Source organism: Eretmochelys imbricata, chromosome 2 (genome assembly GCF_965152235.1).
Source record: "Eretmochelys imbricata isolate rEreImb1 chromosome 2, rEreImb1.hap1, whole genome shotgun sequence".
NCBI lineage: Eukaryota > Metazoa > Chordata > Testudines > Cheloniidae > Eretmochelys > Eretmochelys imbricata.
In genome coordinates this window covers 93,501,976-93,521,997 of record NC_135573.1, presented here as the reverse complement: position 1 = coordinate 93,521,997, position 20,022 = coordinate 93,501,976, and the positions used below count along the sequence as shown (strand labels likewise).

Sequence of the window (20,022 nt, the reverse complement as noted above, 5' to 3'; positions counted from 1 at the left end):
ACGGAGAAACACATATTTTTATTGTTTTTCAAGATTCCACGCTGAGTGAACAATTTAACAAAGGTCTTGAAATCGTCATTGACCAAATGGATTCTGAGTATTATTAATCTCATATCCTTCTAACGCCTTCAAATGAAGCTATTTTGTATTGGCTGCTATTTATTTGAACAGTTGCAACTTCTAAAGCACCCCATTTAGGCTTTGATGTATTAACTGAAATACTCTAATATATGAAATAATATTATTGTTATATTCACTTAGTCATTTACATACAATTTGTAATTATGATTTGAAATTAAAAAAAGAAGCAAAAAATCCAGTGCGTTACCCATTCTGCTCTGTCGATATGTATCAGATAAATAAATATTCCTTCTCAAACCACAATGACTTTATGAATATTTCATGTTTCGTACATTGTACAGCTGCTAACTCTGATTTCCAGAGAGGCAGGCATTTACTCTACCAATGCTTAGTATCACCAACAAAAGAAACAAACAACCAAAATAAAGGAGAGGCACACTGGGGCCCATATCACTTCATTGGAGATTTGTCAAATGTTTAGTTACAGTTCTATTTATCTTCACTTCTTTTGAACGCAGGGCTCTGCATTAAACTTTTCTGTGCAAAAATATTTGCTTTGCAAATAGATTTCATGGTACAACAAATTTGTGGAAAAAATGATTACTTAATTTCACAACATATTCATTTTTAACTGTTTCTAAATGTTCTGATTTGCTTGCTTTTGGTCATTTATAGCTATTGTCATAACTCTTCCAATGCTAGTCATCATTTCTGGGAGATAATTGTCATGTACATAGAGGACTGTGGCATCACAACTAATAAAAACATAACAAAACACTTCAGTAGCATTCTTCAAAGATTTTGATTGAGCAGAAGTTACCATGCCACTGTCTAAGAGGCTGGGCTATACAAATTTTGGATACCAATATATCGATTTAGAAACAGGTATAGCTGCCATGGCACAAAACCCCTAATGCGAATGCAGTTATACCAGAATATAGCTCATTTCCATAAATTCAGGCATTGTTAAAGTGTTGGAAAGAGGCTCGCCATGTGGTTAATGCTCTGCACTGGGACTCAGAAAAGTTACATTCCCAGCACTGCCACTGACTTCTTAAGTTGTCTTGGGTAAATCATTTTATTTTTTTGTGCCTCAGTTTGTGCTAACTGTAAAACAGGGATAATAAGAGAATTCCTTATTTCGCATGGACATTGTGAGGGTAAATTCACTAATGACTGTTGAGTACTCAGATGCTACATTGATAGGGACCAGATACACACTTAAAGAGAAAGGGCAAAAGTTACTAATTTTGTCTTCATAAGAACCGATACAATAGAATGGATAATGTTCACAGACTTCATGGAGACTGTAAGGACATGTGCACAATGATTTGGCTGTAAAAGTTCATAAATTTCTGTGGAACATACAGAAAATTGTTTTTAAAAACAATATTTATTTTTGGTGGTGGCTGGCAAAAATGTGCCAGGTAATTATTGGCATTCAAAAGCACAATGCCTTGTTTTTAGCCCTGGTCAAAAAAAAAAAAAAAACATTTTCCATGAAAATTTGTCAATAAAATTTAAAAAGAATCATTTGAAATTTCTCACCGAATTTTCATTTTCACTTTCTGAGGAGGAAATCTGGAGTCAGAAGACACCCAAAAAGGGCATGCATTTACAAAATGGGAGAAGGGAATAAAAACGCAGAAACGAGAGGAGTACAAAATCAAATCAGGCAGGGAGGCAAGTCTTGATTTGTATGCCTTGTACAGCATATCATGAATGCTTAAATGAAAATAATAATGATAACAATAACTGCAGCAGTTATGCAGCAACTAATGGCAAATGTTTACCAATATCACAGTGATGAGTACAATATGTGGATCAAAGCAGAATGGAATAGAATAATGGATTCTTCTGCACAGAATGCTTGCAAGCCCACAGTGTAAACCATAGTGTTTGTTACAGTCCACTTTTAAGTAAAATAAATTACACCAATTTGTGGTGTGTGACGAACACCTTGAAAATTTGAGCCAGAAATTACTTTCTCTGATGCTCAATCTCATTGTGTTCCTACGGGCATGTACTGATATGGTGGAAAGTGGGAATAGGCTTCAGGTGATGTTGAAATTTTGATCTTTTCATTAAGAAATGTCTGAATTTTTTAACTTTTTTCCTTGTAAATCCACCACCCTACCCACACAGCAGCCTAAACTCCCATACCTTGAGCAAGGTTTAATCCTGGAGCCTAGCTGGTTTATGGCTGTGTATTGGTCCTGAGCTGGCTACTTGTATGCCATTGGGACTTCTTAAACAGGCACGCCCAGAGAATTATGCTCACCTGAGAACATCTACAGACAATCCAGAAATGATCAAGGTTTCAAAGGAGCAATCTAGGCCAGGCCTCATCCAGATATGGAGACTAGTTGAGCCCCACAGTGAAGTATTTGGCAACAAAGGGAAGCTGAGAAAAGTGGTCATACAGAAGAGGAATCTCAGGAAGCCTGAAGAGGGCTGGTGTATGTGGGGGCAATGGACAAGGAAGCTGGTGAGATCACAGCGAGGGACAGGACAGATATAAATATTTTCAAATGGTTATATGTTTCAAATATGTGCTGTTAATTTACAAACTGAACATGTTATTGACATATGGAAATAAGAGTGCTAAAACCACAATTCATTTTTATAACAACACACTTCACTAGCAAGTATCCCGTCTGAGTTTCAAACAAATGTGGTATAAACTATACCTCAGCATTACTGTGGACTTATCTGTGGGGGAACCTGAGAAAGTTACCTGTCTTTGGCTCCACAGAAAAGTAAGGTTGTCCTTGCAGAATACTGTAAACGACTCTGGCACTATTGCCATAAGTAGGGTCATCTGCATCAGTAGCTGTTACCTGAACCACAGAAGTTCCTGTAAAAGGTTTAAGACACTACTTTAGTTAAATGTCCCACAGTTCTGAATTACATAAATGCAACAAACTAGACTTACAAAAAATGTTATAGTTTTTTCATCCCTCTGGTTCCACATAACATTGTGACTTGCCCACACTACATTTCCACACTGATCCTACTCAGAATGTCAGCTCAACCTTTCTAAATGACTACTAGAGGCTGCTATGATACACGTTTGTAACGTCACTACAGATTCATTGCTGCCCTTTAAAACTGCCTCATCAAATATATAATAAGTACATGATCTTACTGAATATTTTAATATTTTGCCTTTATGGTTATTTTCCATTCTGATGAAAGAGCTGGCTTGGCTGTTGTGACGTAAGTGGTTTAGTAGTCCACAAGATAGGTACACAATGGTAAATGGCAGTGACAACCACCCCACATTGCCCCATCAATGTAGCTCAGTACTGAACTGGAGGGACCACATTTAGGTATCAGAGGGACATTCATTCCCTATGACCACTTAATGTTTGCCCTCAGTGATCAGATCACCAATAAGGGAATGTATTAGGGCCCACTGTGATGGTAATTTGCTATGTAAACACTTGTCCACCCAGAAATGGGCTGAGACCCCAACTCATTATTAGCTATGGCAACAACTCTATACATGCCCCACCCCCACCACCCTCCCATGTCTAGAGCCAACTGGGGAAAGAAAACCATTGGCCCCTTTAAGGATTGCCTCTCCTCATTGTCCTCTCCTCCTTGTGGGCTGTCAGCCTCCTCGTTGGCTTGGGGAAGGGAGGCTGGCTGGCTGAAAGGGTTCAGAGGAAGCCCATTGGCTCCCATACATTTGAGAGGAGGGTTAATAAGCCCTTTCCTTTGCCTGAGGTGCCATTCTGCATCTGGGATGAACAACTCCCACCCTGCCCCTGTTTGGGATTAGAGAACGACTGGGTTTCTGGGCCTTGGAGCATGCCTCAGGCTAGTCAGCTTTTGGGAGCTTTGAAAGAATTTGTCTTTCACTGCCAGATTAGACAGGGAACGGTGCGTTTTTGTCACCTTCCTGTCAGCAACTTAGGGACCTGGTGTGTACTTAAGGCCCTTGATTCAGTACTTTAAACTGGTTCTACAGCTTGTTCTACAATGAAAGCTAACAGGGGCCTAGTGTAACCCTGCCAGAATCCCTAACTTTGGAGTGTATGAATATTATAACCATTATTCAACATTCTATGCTCCTTGTGAATGCCAGGCTTACTATGTTGGAATTTACAAGGTCTATAAGCATTGTCAATGGAGCTTACAAGGTCTGCAAATATTGCCAGTGATCCTTACAAGATCTGCAGACAGTAAGGTCTTTGTTCACTGCTCATGGTTCTTTCAAGGTCTGCAAATAAATGCCTGCAAGGAAATGACAAGCTCTGCAGCCACAACATAGGGAGCTTGTAAATTCTTCAAATTTAATTGTGCTTGTGTACTTTCAAACTCCATTGATGAAGCCAATTGAGCTTCTAAACTTCAGGAGAGGAATAAATCAGGGACTTATTAAATTATGAAACCATTCTTTGGTGCACCTGGCTCTCCTCTGGAGTGAAAATAAGTCCCTTCATACAAATATCTCCTGCAGAAAACTTTCTAGGTAGGAAACCTTCATATAGAAATCTTTCTACCACGTGTGTTTCTGAGCAGATATTCTATAAAGGACTTTTTACAAAAGAAATGTTGTGTGCAACCTACTTATTTATGTATATGATATTTAGCATGTAGAAGCCTTTGTGTAGCAAGTTTTCAGCATAAAATCACCTCAGATAGAAAGTTTTCTATGTGAAGATTGTGTATAGAAAATTACTCCTAGGAGGAGGATGTGTTCTATGGGAAGTAAAAAAAAGGGTTTGGAGAGTAAGTACTTGTAGCTCTCAGAAAATGTAGATAGTGATACAAAGCCCTTGCAAAAAAAAAATAACAAGGAGTCCTTGTGGCACCTTAGAGACTAACAAATTTATTTGGCCATAAGCTTTTGTGGGCTAGAACCCACTTCATCAGATGCATGGAGTGGAAAATACAGTACACACACACAGTACATGAAAAGATAGGAGTTGTCTTATCAAGTTGGGGGTCAGTGCTAACAAGACAATTCAATTAACAGTAGAATACCAAGGGAGGAAAAATCGCATTTGTGTCCATTTATTCTTTTGCATAGAGAAATCAGACATCAGGAATTATAACAAATCTGACATCAGGAATTATAACATTCAAAAACCAGTAGGAGAACACTTCAATCTCCCTGGTCACTCAGCAACAGACTTAAAAGTGGCAATTTTTCAACAAAAAAACTTCAAAAACAGACTCCAAAGAGAAACTGCAGAACTGGAATTAATTTGTAAACTGGACACCATCAAATTAGGTCTGAATAAAGGCTGGAAGTGGATGGGTCATTACAAAAACTAATTAAACCATACTAATTTCCCCCTACTGTTACTCATACTTTCTTGTGAACTGTCTGAAATGGGCCACCCTCATTACTACTACAAAAGTGATTTTTCCTCCCTTGGTATTCTACTGTTAATTGAATTGTCTCGTTAGCACTGACCCCCCTCCCCCACTTGGTAAGCCAACTCCCATCTTTTCATGTACTGTGTTTATATATACCTGCTACTGTATTTTCCACTCCATGCATCTGATGACGTGGGTTCTAGTCCACGAATAAATTTGTTAGTCTCTAAGGTGCCACAAGGACTCCTTGTTGTTTTTGCTGATACAGACTAACATGGCTACTACTCTAAAGCCCTGGTAGTCTTTAGTCTTGCTTCTGGGTCTTCCAAGGAGTAGAACATACACCACCACCCCCAGCTGTTGTTTCATTTTATATATATATATAATCATTATTATATAAGTTAACAAGATTATATATATATATATATATATATATATATATAAGTTAACAAGATTTTTATTTCATTCTTTTTCAAAAGTTCTTCATTAAAATAATTTAAAATAGTAGTGGAAAGAAATGAAAATACTTGGAAGTTTTACTTTACGAAAGAAAAGAAAAGAAAAGAAAAGAATGATTGCCAAAAGTTTAAGATAGATTTAAGGACAATAATCTATATTGCTTAGAAAAAAATAATAGATTCTTCTATAGTAGTTACATTTCAAAATCAACACTTTTAAGTAAGGAAATTGGACATTAAGATTCCTACACCAACTTTAAAGCTACCTGTTACTTCTGACCACTTTTCTTCACATAATATTCAAATATGTGCTACAGAACCTCACTATTCCATGGACAGTTCTACATATTGGCTTGTAAAGTGTGAACCCACTTACTACTTATAGCCACAAACCCAAACCCTTTCTGGCCTCCAGGTATGAGGTAGGTATGATACATTTTGCAACTGATACTGCACATACAAACCACACCACACCTTATTCCCCTCTGTCACCACTAATGAACTGGGAGCCCCAATGAATCTCATTCACCATCCCAAGATTGGTCAGAGATCCCAAGCTACATATACAAGCAAAAGATTAATCTGCACCATATCAACCTACATATGTGGGCTGTGGAACCCACAGCAAAATACACATCTTCACAATGTCTTGTGGTTCCCCTATACTTGTATCGGCCAAAAATAAGAGTGTAAGTTATTTTATCCTCTGTACTTGCCAAGGAGGTTTCTTCCTTTTCTTTTAGATGTGGATCTAGCCACAATTATCCATGTCTTAGTCACTTCCAGGTAGGACCTCTGTAATTAGGCTACACCTTAAACTCTTACAGAAAATACAGCTAATGCAGAATGGGGCAGTGTGCTTATTAAATGGTGTTTCATGCAGGGAGCAAATATTACTATAAAGAGAGAGAGAGAGTTATAATAACCTGAAGCACGTGACCTAACTACTCTCTTATTTAAAAATTTGGGGGATAGCAGCAGGACATTTGGAGTGAGTAACCGTTGGCTTTAGAATTCATTCCCACTTTGATAAACCAGAGCCCACATTTGGTGCCATTCAGGACATGCTGCAAAAGGTCACCTATTCTCGTAGGCTATTCATGTTGGTAAAAGGTGGCTTGAGGTTAACTGGTTGTTGCAGAGGAGCTTATTTGGGACTGCGTGTTTGTAGGTTTTTAAAGATTGTAAGTACCTTGAGAAAAAGTAGAGGTATGGGGGCAGGGGTTTTAAATGAGGTTGTGCAAGGAATATTGGGGAGAAGATTGTTTTTAGGGCTGACATGGCCCATTAAGAAAAACCTGTGTAAAAAAAAAAACTATTTAGTGACTGGCTATGCTTGATAAAGGTCTGTTGTTGTTGTTGTTTTTTAAATTGTAAGCCCCTGTGGCACAGGAACAGATTAAAAAAAATGAATTTAATAAATCATCATATAATGAAAGCCCATACCATTATACATCATATATGTAACAGGACAAATATGTTTCTTTTATGTGGCAATGGGGAGGATTTCTTGTGAGTAAGTGAAAAACTGGCAGAGTAAAGAGACAGAATTAAGGTAGGCGTAAAAATCTTAATTTTCAGTCTACTTACTTTTGAAGCATGTAGGGCCAGATTTTCAAGCGTTCTGCAAATCCACTTTTTTAGATGCCTATGTGGAAGCTTTTGCATACTGAGCCCTTTTGAAATTCCAGCCTACATCATTAGATCCATTTGCAAAGGGGTTTATTTTGTTGTTTAGAATATAACATTCTGTTACATTTTTAAAATAAGCAAAATACATCGTCACTCATAACTCTATCCATAATTTAACATTTTTTATTGTCTCTGACATTCCTATAGGCCATACTTTTGGAGCTTTTTTATTTCCATATTTTATTACTGGAAAAATTTGCAAGCCATCAAAATTTAGTGGTATAGATTGGACATTAGGAAAAATTTCCTAACTATCAGAGTGGTTAAGCACTGGAATAAATTGCCTAGGGAGGTTGTGAAATCTCCATCATTGGGGATTTTTAAGAGCAGGTTGGACAAACACCTTTCCGGGATGGTCTAGTTAATACTTAGTCCTGCTATGAGTGCAGGCGACTGGACTAGATGACCTCTCGAGGTCCCTTCCAGTTCTCTGAGTCTATGAAGATATTCCCCCGCCCAATATTTTCATAAAAGGTCCAATCCAAAGCCCACTGAAGGAAAGACTCTGATTGGCTTCAATAGTCCTCAGATAATGTCCTAAAATATTTGCAAAATGTAATGTAGAATCATTATGCTTACATAATAATCCTATTTGGAAGTGTGGGGTTATAGTTCTCATGCTTTTATAGTTCATTTTGGTTTATAAACCTGTGATTTTTTTTTCATTCTGTTTCATATTCAATTAAGAAATCCTTGTCATGGATATAATTTTAGACAAAATAGGAGAGAGATACTTTGTTCCCCCTTAATATTTCATGAATGCTGTAGATGTTTAATTAGAAATTATGTAATATGAATAAACTATGAATCAATGTGACTGTATAAGATAAATGCCACACAAGGGCTTCATGCTACTAAATCCTTAATCCAATATTAATGCAGTATTCAGTATTACTACAATGCAAACTCTGAAGATGTTTAAAATGTATTATTCTAGAAATCTCAAAGGAGATGCAATTCAATCCCATGCAGAGGTCAGCACAAGGCCTCCACACCACTCAAGTCCCACTTAAGATCTATGCTGAGGAGTTAAGTAGGAGTTAAATGGTATATATACTTTGTGCTGATGCCCTGCTCAGGGGAGAATTTCACCCAGTCATTTTTGTTGGTGAAGCAGCAAGGAAATATGTGAAAGCAGCTCACGTTAAACAATAGTGTGTGTTTTCTCTACCATATATAATGACACCAGTGTGTGTTTCTATCAAATGGCAAAAGAGTCAGGTGAAAATCCAGTTTCAAATGCACAACCAAAAGATTGTTTCCTACTATATTTTGGGGGGGGAAAGCCCTCACTTTTAGTGTGGCACTTACCCATGGTCACTTAGCAATATAAATCAATGTGGGAAAAGGCAGAAGTTACACCAGGAGGAAAGATGGAGATACCGTTCTTCAGGGTGCAAGATGAACAAGTTAGATGCTTTAAAACCTTACTTCTTGCTGCACTCTGGATAAATTGACTCTGGATAAATTCCCTATTGTTTAGTATATACTAAACGATATATATTTAGTACAAAGATGACTGAAAACAGTGATGCTGCGGTAAAACTAGCTTAACCGTGGGAGAGGCCACTTAGTCTAAAAATTGGTATTTTGGCTTTTCTTGGTAATGAATATATTGCTCTTAACCTTTTGGATTATTTGTTCTTAAAAGTCTCTTGAATTATCTGAATCATCTTCTCTTTCCAGAGTGCAGTAGGAAACAGTTTTTAGAAGTATCTTGCCCCTTAACCTTCCCCCTAATATTTTACAAGAATATTGATCTCTGTCTTTCCTTTAAATGTTGCTTCTGCCTCTTCTGACACTGACCTAGAATGAAATGACCTTGGATAAATGCAAAATATCAACTGAGGGATCATATCTATGACTTCTGCTAAGTAAAATCAAATGGCAGTAGCAACGTTCTGCTTATGTTCTCTCTGTTAATATTTTCGATTTCAAGTGAGTCTCCTTTATTTGTAATGGTGACTAATGATTTAAATAGACTCTGAAGCAAGAGATTTGTTGTTGTTGTTGGTCTCTCTACTCCTTTCATTCTGGAACAGTAACATAGGGCTTGCCAACATACAAAAGTCAAACTGAAAAAAACTAAAATGATTGTAATTCACATCATTTGTGCAAGTCTGTGTGTGGACACTGTTCATTCAGATTGAATTCCCATTTTGATATAACTTAAATCAGTAAAAAATCAATTTAAATTAAATTGATATAGGGCAGTCTTAATCTGAAAGAAGAGTTTCCACATATACAGTTGCACTGAAATAACAAAAGGTTTGAATTACAACTGATTTCGGGGTTTTTTTTTTTCCGATTCCAGTTTATGCATAGACAAGCCCTTAGCTCGGAACAAAACTCACTGTAAGTGAGCCAGTTTCTGGAATAGATTCTCTGCTGGTGTAAATCAGCATAGCTCCATTGAAGCCAATAGAGCATTGCCAATTTACACCTGTTGATGAGCTGGTCCTTTAAAATGACTAAATAATAGATCTGAATGTAGACAGGGTTTAGATGTGCCTTATTCACATTGCTATCTTCCAGCAGAATACTTGAACTACTTACAAGGCTTCACTCTCTAATTACAATAAACTTCAAAACTCTCTTAAGTTGGGCCAAGCTCTGCTCTTGGGTCCATGCACATGTTCCCACAGAGCATAATTTGGCTATTACAGATGAGATACAGTTCTAACACACCCATATAACAGGTTTCAGAGTAACAGCCGTGTTAGTCTGTATTCGCAAAAAGAAAAGGAGTACTTGTGGCACCTTAGAGACTAACCAATTTATTTGAGCATGAGCTTTCGTGAGCTACAGCTCACTTCATCGGATGCATACCGTGGAAACTGCATCAGACATTATATACACACAGAGATCATGAAACAATACCTCCTCCCACCCCACTGTCCTGCTGGTAATAGCTTATCTAAAGTGATCATCAAGTTGGGCCATTTCCAGCACAAATCCAGGTTTTCTCACCCTCCACCCCCCCACACACAAACTCACTCTCCTGCTGGTAATAACCCATCCAAAGTGACAACTCTCTTCACAATGTGCATGATAATCAAGGTGGGCCATTTCCTGCACAAATCCAGGTTCTCTCACCCCCTCACCCCCCTCCAAAAACCACACACACAAACTCACTCTCCTGCTGGCAATAGCTCATCCAAACTGACCACTCTCCAAGTTTAAATCCAAGTTTAACCAGAACGTCTGGGGGGGGGGGTAGGAAAAAACAAGGGGAAATAGGCTACCTTGCATAATGACTTAGCCACTCCCAGTCTCTATTTAAGCCTAAATTAATACTATTGGCTGGGAGTGGCTAAGTCATTATGCAAGGTAGCCTATTTCCCCTTGTTTTTTCCTACCCCCCCCCCCCCAGACGTTCTGGTTAAACTTGGATTTAAACTTGGAGAGTGGTCAGTTTGGATGAGCTATTGCCAGCAGGAGAGTGAGTCTGTGTGTGTGTGTGTGTGTGTGTCCCCGGAAAAAAAAGAAAAAAAGGGGGGGTGGGGTGAGAAAGCCTGGATTTGTGCTGGACATGGCCCTCTTTGATTACCATGCACATTGTAGGGAGAGTGGTCAGTTTGGATGAGCTATTACCAGCAGGAGAGTGAGTTTGTGTGTGTATGGGGGTAGGAGAGTGAGAAAACCTGGATTTGTGCTGGAAATGGCCCACCTTGATTATCATGCACATTGTAGGGAGAGTGGTCACTTTGGATGAGCTATTACCAGCAGGATAGTGAGTTTGTGTGTGTGGTTTTTGGAGGGGGGTGAGGGGGTGAGAGAACCTGGATTTGTGCAGGAAATGGCCCACCTTGATTATCATGCACATTGTGTAGAGAGTTGTCACTTTGGATGGGCTATTACCAGCAGGAGAGTGAATTTGTGTGTGGGGGGGTGGAGGGTGAGAAAACCTGGATTTGTGCTGGAAATGGCCCAACTTGATGATCACTTTAGATAAGCTATTACCAGCAGGACAGTGGGGTGGGAGGAGGTATTGTTTCAGATTCTCTGTGTATATATAAAGTCTGCTGCAGTTTCCACGGTATGCATCCGATGAAGTGAGCTGTAGCTCACGAAAGCTCATGCTCAAATAAATTGGTTAGTCTCTAAGGTGCCACAAGTACACCCATATAAGCAACACATACTAAAAACTTTATGTACTAAATGGCTTTTTAAGGAATTTGTTCATAATGGAGTTTTGTATAAAAAAGGAGGTATTATCACCTCTCTGTGCCAGAGCGTAGGTGTGAAACTTTCTGTTCTTAATGAGAATTATAAAACAAAGGTCTGGGCACTGAAATGAGAAGTACACCATAAAATGCCTGTCTAAATCCCTATATAGCTAATTTTAGTTTTTCTACATTTTTGAAAGAATAAATATTTTGTAAAGCCTTATTTTCCCATCAAGCCTGCAAACATCCAACTGGTGCAGGTGGCTCATAGATAATTAAATAGCTTGGTGTGATACTGTAAAAAATAATGACGTTTTAAGAAAGATAGTAACAGATTTCCCAAGACATGTACAATGTATTCTCTACTTACCCACGGGAGACATCTCCGGAACCCCAGCAGTGTAAGGGCCATCCAGAAATTTTGGTTCATTGTCATTGATGTCCTGAATCTTAATGACGAACTCCGACTCTGGTTCCACAGGTTTATTAGTGAGCCTATCTAGTGCTTGTGCTCGGAGCGTGTAGTAGGCCTGCTCTTCCCGATCCAGCCTCTTTGTAGCATGAATATCCCCCGTGTTCTCATCAATAATGAAAATGGAACTTGCCCCTTCGCCTGACAAGATGTATTTGATGGAGCCATCTCCTTTATCAACATCAGAGTGAAGCTGGTGAAAAATTGATGAGAGATGAGATTAACTTACAAGAGAGTCAGTGATATGGAGATATGTAAAACTAATTCTTATGTCATGCAGCAGTACATGAAATTCTATTGTTCTTGGAAAGATAAGCTGAATGTTTATTGTGTGCGGCATGTGAAAGACTATTAGAATCTGTCAGCTAGCTCTTGTGAGCAAGAACATTTCTTTCCTTTCTGTATGCAATCTCACTTTCAAAAGCATTTTATGTCATTCCAAAACAATAGTAGCCTCATGCTGTATTTCTGTTCTATACTGATATCTGTTCTTAAATATGGGTAACCATTTAGTAGCTATCAATGCCTATCTGACAGGATGTTTGTGGTTTTGGAGGAAAGTTACTATCAACTAAATCTCAATAATTGTCTCTTACCTTTTGGGTACTCTAGATCAGCTACAAGATAGTTTTCCCAGTGTTCATTGTACAACATAGGCTGGGAGAATCAGAACAGATTAGAGAATCAAGGAGTCTTGCTCTGCTACTAACATATTGTATGGCCTTGAACCAGTCACTTCATTCTGTACCTCAGTTTCCTCATATGTAAAATGTGGATAACCCTTACCGGCCTGCAAAGAGTTGCACTAGTGCTAAAAATTATAATTTCATTGAGATCAAGATAAAGTTCACAAAATTCCATCCAAAACATGAGCAAAATGCAATTTTGTAATACAAATGGCAGAAGTGTAGATCAATAAAAACCTGGAAAACAGTCACACCTTCCTGTGCTCCAGGAATGATATCAGTTTATTCATTATACATCACCTAAAGCCTGTCCTAAAATACAGGAACAGTATAACCAATCTGCACCTACACAGGTAGTAAGAGCACTGTATGGTACAGCTGCATTTCATAGCTAGAACCAACTCTGCTTCACACAGGTATTCGGCTAGAACATGAAAAGAACCAAGAGATGGCCTAACACCTTTATATAATGTCTACCACTTCACAGCATGAATGTCAGAGTGTAGCTATAATGGGAAGGTAACAGAATCCACACATGCACATCCCCAACTCTCCCCCCGGCCCCTGCACAATAAAGCCCCAAACAAACAAAAAACACTTCAGTAGGGAACAAGTGAAAACATTAGTCATGAGCACTTTAGCACCTGCTGTTTTGTTAAAAGATTATGTTACTTGAGGACAATGACAAAGATGTTCAAACTGGTTGCTTCTTTTATCCTCTTTGGAACACCTTTCACCCCCATATCAAACGCAGGTTGAGCCTGTTTGTATTTTACCGTCTTCATTATCATTCTTTCCATCACTAATATATTTTTTTTTCTCAGCTGGGAGTATCACTAGGATTGTAATCACCGCCAGAATTCATGGGCAGAAAATTGCTGTCTGAGTCAGAACTTAATACAATTGCAAAAGGCCTGTGTCATTTCAGCTGTGAAAAATTGGAGACCAATTCTGAATTTTTCCAGTGGATAAAGAGCTACATATTACATATACATTACCTAGCTTATAGCCCCTGGGTAGCTACTATTTATGCAGTTGCAGTATGCTCCTTCTACCAATCTTAATAGATGGACTGCAGTCTGAGCTTTTAGTGGACAACTGATACTTTGTAGACTGAAAGAGTGACCAGCAATGTTCTTTGATACTACAAAATTCAGGCTGTGGGTGAGCTACACTCAATGCCCATTTTGTTTTATTAGAATTACAGAATATTTTGTTCTTCTAAATCTTTAAAAAACAGTGCCCCGGCCTCAACTAGCTGCAGAAGCACTCCCTATTTATTTAACCCTAGGGGAAACCCTATATCACCACAGAAGGCAATGTGGTGCTCTCATTTTATAAGAACACCCTGAAAAGTTTGTTTAAACACTTTTTTTGAATATTTTCATACCGGCATGAGAAAAATGAAAGTTCCATGCAAGGAACAATGTAAAAAATTCAACTGTACTGAAAGGATCCAGAGAGCTGGAGAATGTACACATCAGCCTTGCTTTAGATCTCTTTAGTGTAAGTCTACTATTAAGATGGAGGAAGTAACTCACCTTGCAGACTAAGCATAGGACTTAGACCCAGGAGTTCTGGGCTCTGCTTCCATCTCTGCTACTGACTATTAATGTGCCTGTGGACTAGTCACACTCTGTTATTCGGTTTCCCCGTCTGAAAGTGGAATAATGATATTGACCCAGGTCAGAGTCTAAAGCTTTGTAAAGCTTAATACATGTCTGCAAAGCACTTTGAGACCCTTGGAAGGGCTAAATATTAACATTTGGCCTTGTAACTGACCTGGGTTGATCCTGGGGGATTAATATGCAAAAGGAGATGGTGCCACCTCTGCAGCGCTCTTTGCCAGCTGTTTTCCAGGAAAACCCTACTATGGAACTCTGCGTGGAAGAGCTCCAGGGAGTTTCTGCAACTCAGATGGTGTGTAAGGTAGAGTAGTATTGCTCTGTGGCATTGCCCCCAATAGGCCCTCCACTGCACTTGTGATTCCCCACATAGAAATCCAAGAGGGACCTAACACAGAAGTCTAAAAGGGGACTCAGCCATTAGCAGTGCAAATACATTGATTTCAGGGGAGAGGTTATCCAGTAGAGCAACATAAATGACTCATGTCTCTGCAGAGGGGGTGGTCCCAAGGATCCAAAAGGGTTTGGACATTTTGCCCACTCCCACTCTGGAGTTCCCCTAACTCATTGCCTTTCAGGCACAGTTTGTAGGAAATCCAGTGATCTTAACCTCACAGAGATCTCCTACCCCACCAACCACAGATTTCTTTACAAGAGGCCATAATTAGGGGGGAATGGTCTTCATTACTTTCTCTAAACCCCAAACTTTTTTTTTTCAAGGATTTCAGATCTCTTCATTTAAAGAAGGAACAACGTGTTCCTCCCAATTCCTAATGCCTCCGTGCAAGTCCACCTTTAGTCAATCCCTCACATTAGCTACACCACACATACACACATGTGGGGATCTAAGTCACATTATCTCTATCTTCCAAGATCTGTTGTATGGGCCCAGATGCCTCTCAGCTGAGCCCCAAGCACATCTACTATTAGGTTTTGTAGGTTCTGTGGTTTAATCTTCCCTGGCATGCATTGTGCACAAGAGCTCACAAGAACTAAAAGTGAAGGCACCAGGCTCTAAAAGAGAAAACACAGAATGCACCCTTAACAGTGGGAGGATATTACCATAATCACAAATATTTAGGGAGAACTAACAACTCTAGAAAGTCGGGTCATGTGAGCCTGCTGGGAGTGACGAGATCTCCAGAGGTTTGGTAATTATCTGAATTACATATACACATTTTTTGAGGTTTATGTATCACTAATGGCAATAATTTTCACTGTGGGCTTGACACTGCAAGTTGCTGAGAGCCCTTAACTCCCAATGAAATCAACAGGAATAAAGGTCACTTAGCGCTTCACAGGATCAAGCCCTAAAAAGAAAATCACTTTAAAATATTCTTGTGTGTATGTGTGAGAGAGAGATACAGTGAGCTCTTTAGATTCTGACCAGCAGACACTACTTCTCTAATCAAAAAATGAACCAAATTTTGCCCTCAGTTACACCCATGGGTCCCGCTGAACCAGAAGGGCTAAAGCTTAGGGTACAGTCTGACCTACTGTGTTTGTATTTATTTAGTTAGGACAACAATTACTCTGCCATTCAGGGTCTAACAAATGTCTAGTCAATTTCTTTCAGATTCACTGACACTAAATGCTCTCTGCTTTCAGCCATCTTGTAGGTTGTGATTCACAGGGCCAATGATAACATTGTTTTGCATTACTTAGCATTATTGTGTGCTGTTGTAGTATCTCCTATAGAGCTACAAATCTATTTCCATCAATAACTATGGATACCTGTGCACCAGAGTCAATTTGTCTAACCAGCAAGGCTCTCCCTGACTTCTAGAGGCACGGACTGCTACTTCCCTGGTTTCAGACTCCCTCAAAAGAGGTGGAATGCTAATATTCCTGTCTTCCTCTTTTTAACATTAAATACATTTTAAATCTATATCTGAAGCTGTTCCTCATGGTGACAGGATTGTTAATGGCTGCTGTTTCATTGCAAGGTCCAGAGATGCAAGGCCTGGGGCAGAGTGGAAAACATAGGGACAGAAAGAGCATGAGGAGCTGCAGGCTTTCCACCACCAACAGGATCACAAAGGCTGTGGTGAGAAAGAGGGAGAGAGAAAGAGTATGAGAAGCTGCAGTATTCAGAGATTCAGAAATATTGGGCTTTGAATCGAATATAGATACTTATTCTCAGCATAACTGAGAAAGTTTCTTGCAGAGGAGTCACCACACTTCACCCCTTTCCTATCACTATGAAAAGTATGAGAAAGGGATGGGGGACAAAGGAGAACTGATTCCTCATTCATAGTTCTCTGTACTGTGGAGATGACACAAATGTACCTGCTCTCTTGTCTTAACACTAAAACTAAGCAGGGATGATGAGGAGATAGGAGGATGAGGGTTGGGGGAAGTAATAAAGAAAGACAAAATGGCAGAACTCTCTGTTTTGGCTCTACAATTGTGGATTCTTCAGGTTTTATGTCCAGCCAACAGTTTGGATGAGCTAGGTCCCTGGCAGCACCCTTCTCCCCATCTCCTCCACCCCTCCTCCCCCGGCCCACACACACACTCATCTCACCAAAAAGACTGGAGATGGATTGTGAAGTGAAGGGGACACACTCACAACTACCTGCTGCCATCCCATTGGCAAGACTGAGAAGGGAGCTGGGAGGGAATGCACAGCCACATGTCCAGATGAAACTAAAGGCACTTTTCAAATATTAAATTGTCCAAAGATGGAATGAAAGTAGGGGGAATCTCAAACAAAATGATCTTAGCAATGTGCTTGCCTCCTTTCTTTTCCATTGTATTTATTTAAATGGTCACAAACAACAATGCTGTTACTTAAATACTTAATATTATTGGATTTACTATTTTATTTGATTGTAACTATGCAATTTTGTCATATATTTTAATATTGTTGTTTGTATTGGCCTTTTGAATTGTGATTGTTAATTTAAAATGTGTTACATATTTCCATAAAATATATACCTGTACACTATTTGTTACATGGGAGGGTGTTTGGGGAACAAGACTCAGTGAATTGGAATAATTTCAACCTGAGTAAAAGTTTCAATCTGGAATGAAATTAGTCTATGTAGTGCTAGTGCAAATTTAAATTTGATTTGCAGACTTGTCATATTCCTGTTAAAATCAGGGTGCTCTCTCTCCCCGGCTCACACCCACTTATTGACCTTATTGTTCTCAAAATGGGTTCTTGGGTACTGAGCACTTTTGAAAATCTAACCATATATCATGAATTGACATTTTGCCTCATCACAAAATCTTGTGAAATCGAAATAGATAATTGTAATACACATAACTGACATCAGCAAAGGCTTGTAATTCACATCATTCACCTCACACCCAGAAGCTAGCCATTGTACTTCCCAGCTGATAATGATTTTCTTTTAGAAACCTGCTTCCAAAGAACACTGAGGAACAACTCCTGGAGGGCAAATGTTTCCTTTTGTTTTGTTTTTTTTGTTTTTTGTTATTTTATGTTACATTGCTGTACAATGCTAGGATCGCAGGGGAAAAACTCTATTCTATGTTCTGCTTTTTAATATAAGAATCAATATAGGGAAGGGATAAAGTAAAGAGAAAAATACCAAATATAATTGGATGTCCAAAAATAACTATAATCTTAATCAGGGAATGTTAAGGGGAAAAAACCACCCTATTCTAAATAATATGCTTTCTAAAGGCTTGGCTTTTGTCATGGTGTCCAAGACTTCACTCTCAGCAATGCCATCAATGCGTGAATGGAATCAATGTAGATAATTATGCCACAATGGCACTATTCACCCTTCTGACACATGTTTTTGGCTCTGTTGCTTTGGGATCTTGTCATATAAGAGCAGAAATGACCATAGTCCATAGAGGAAGTAGCACCACAGTAAACACACATTCACTCTTTGTAACACAGGCAGAAACATCAAGGATTACTCAGAACCTGATCCAACCCAGAGCACAGCATCTGCTGGGCACTGGCCTGAAGATACAATGAGGAGCAGATGCCGAATGGAATGTAGATGGCAGAAGAGACTAGTATTGGCTTTGCAATCCAGAGACGTGGTCAGATAATGGAGAGAACAGATCCATATGGGTCAGGAAGGGGAGCAGCGAAATGTGAGAAAAAAAGACATCAGGGAGAAAAGAATAGAGTAGACATGACACCATAGACCAGGGGTTCCCAAACTTGGTTCACGGCTTTTTCAGGGTAAACCCCTGGCAGGCCATGAGACACTTTGTTTGCCATAGACCATATATGGGGAGAATGAGAGAAAATCAGATGTCGGATATGGGGACAGGAAGCAGTGGGCACACCAGACATGGAGGTCAGAGTGATAACAGAGGAGGAGGGAAGGCACAGGACTAGAAGAATATGGAGGGAAAAGACAACAGGAGAGATAGAAAGTGAAAAGGAATGGAAAGAAAAAATAAAGAGCTATGGAGATGGTATAAAAGAAAGAAAGCACAAAATAAAGTAGCGAATGGGGCTGCTTTTGCAGTCTAGGGGTGGAGAAAGAATCTCTGGGATAGAATGGTAGCAGCTCACCAGCATTTTTAATATTCCATCTTGGGCAATGGATATCCTATGAATGTTTACAGCATTTTCTGCTGCTGGACAAGCATCATGTAACTGTAAATGTTTGCTGTAACTACCCTGTGGTTACAGAGAAACTATGTTCTCCAGGGAAAATTTGTATTAACCATTAAATTATATATTGGGAGGCACAGTGAAGGCTGTAGTAAATTTTAAAAGGTTGAGAATCAGCAGAAACAGGTGCTAGAGGGAAAAAAAAGGAAAAATGCAAGTGCCCACACATGCACAGAGCAGTGAAAAGAATTAGAGTATTTTTCAAAATTTAGAGTCACAGGCTCAGATCCTCAGCTGTTCCAGAGCTCTGTTCCAGAGCATAGCTGAGTGGGGAAAATGGAAATATGGCTTTAAGCAACTTTTGTGCTTCACTAACCTCCCAGGCTGCATTGGGTCACTGGAGCCCCTAGAGTAATTTAGAACAGCCGGGGGCTGCTCTAAATTATGCCAGCTTTGAGAGCCCCCCACTAAGGGCCTTTGTGCTGGCTGATGATTGCCACACCATCTCCTGCCTCTGCAGCCCTTCTGATACAATGGGCAGTCAGAGAGATCGCATAGGGCTGGCTATGTCAACTCTAGCCAACCAGCTTTCCTATTGTGATGCTGTATGATTGAAATATGACCACTTGAATCATTAATATTGCCACTGTTAGACAATTGCAACAAATCTTGTACAAAGTATGTCATGTAATGTGTCAATGGAAAAGATATGTTTTGCTGAGTATGATTATCCTGTTTATATGCATGTATCATTTTTGTATCTAAAGTTATGAATATTGGCTATATAGATCTATATATCAAATGTGTTTGCTCCTGAGATAACATCCACAAGGTAATTTATATCCAATCTGGCCAACACATTATGAATGAACTATTCAAGTTGATGGCCCATTAAATAACACTTAAATCTCACAATGGGCCACAGGAGAAGCTTCTCCCCGCCTGGTGGTCCT

At 39.2% G+C, this 20,022-nt stretch overlaps 1 protein-coding gene across 1 annotated transcript in view; it reads right to left on the bottom strand.

Moving 5' to 3' along the window:
* CDH7 (cadherin 7) overlaps positions 1-20,022 on the bottom strand; it is a 90,384-nt gene that overhangs the window by 42,492 nt on the left and 27,870 nt on the right. The window contains exons 2-3 of the mRNA XM_077809072.1: positions 12,105-12,399; positions 2,819-2,938 (exon numbers count right to left, since the gene is read on the bottom strand). Coding sequence (XP_077665198.1) covers positions 2,819-2,938; positions 12,105-12,399 — 415 coding nt within the window. The remainder of the gene's footprint in view (positions 1-2,818; positions 2,939-12,104; positions 12,400-20,022) is intronic.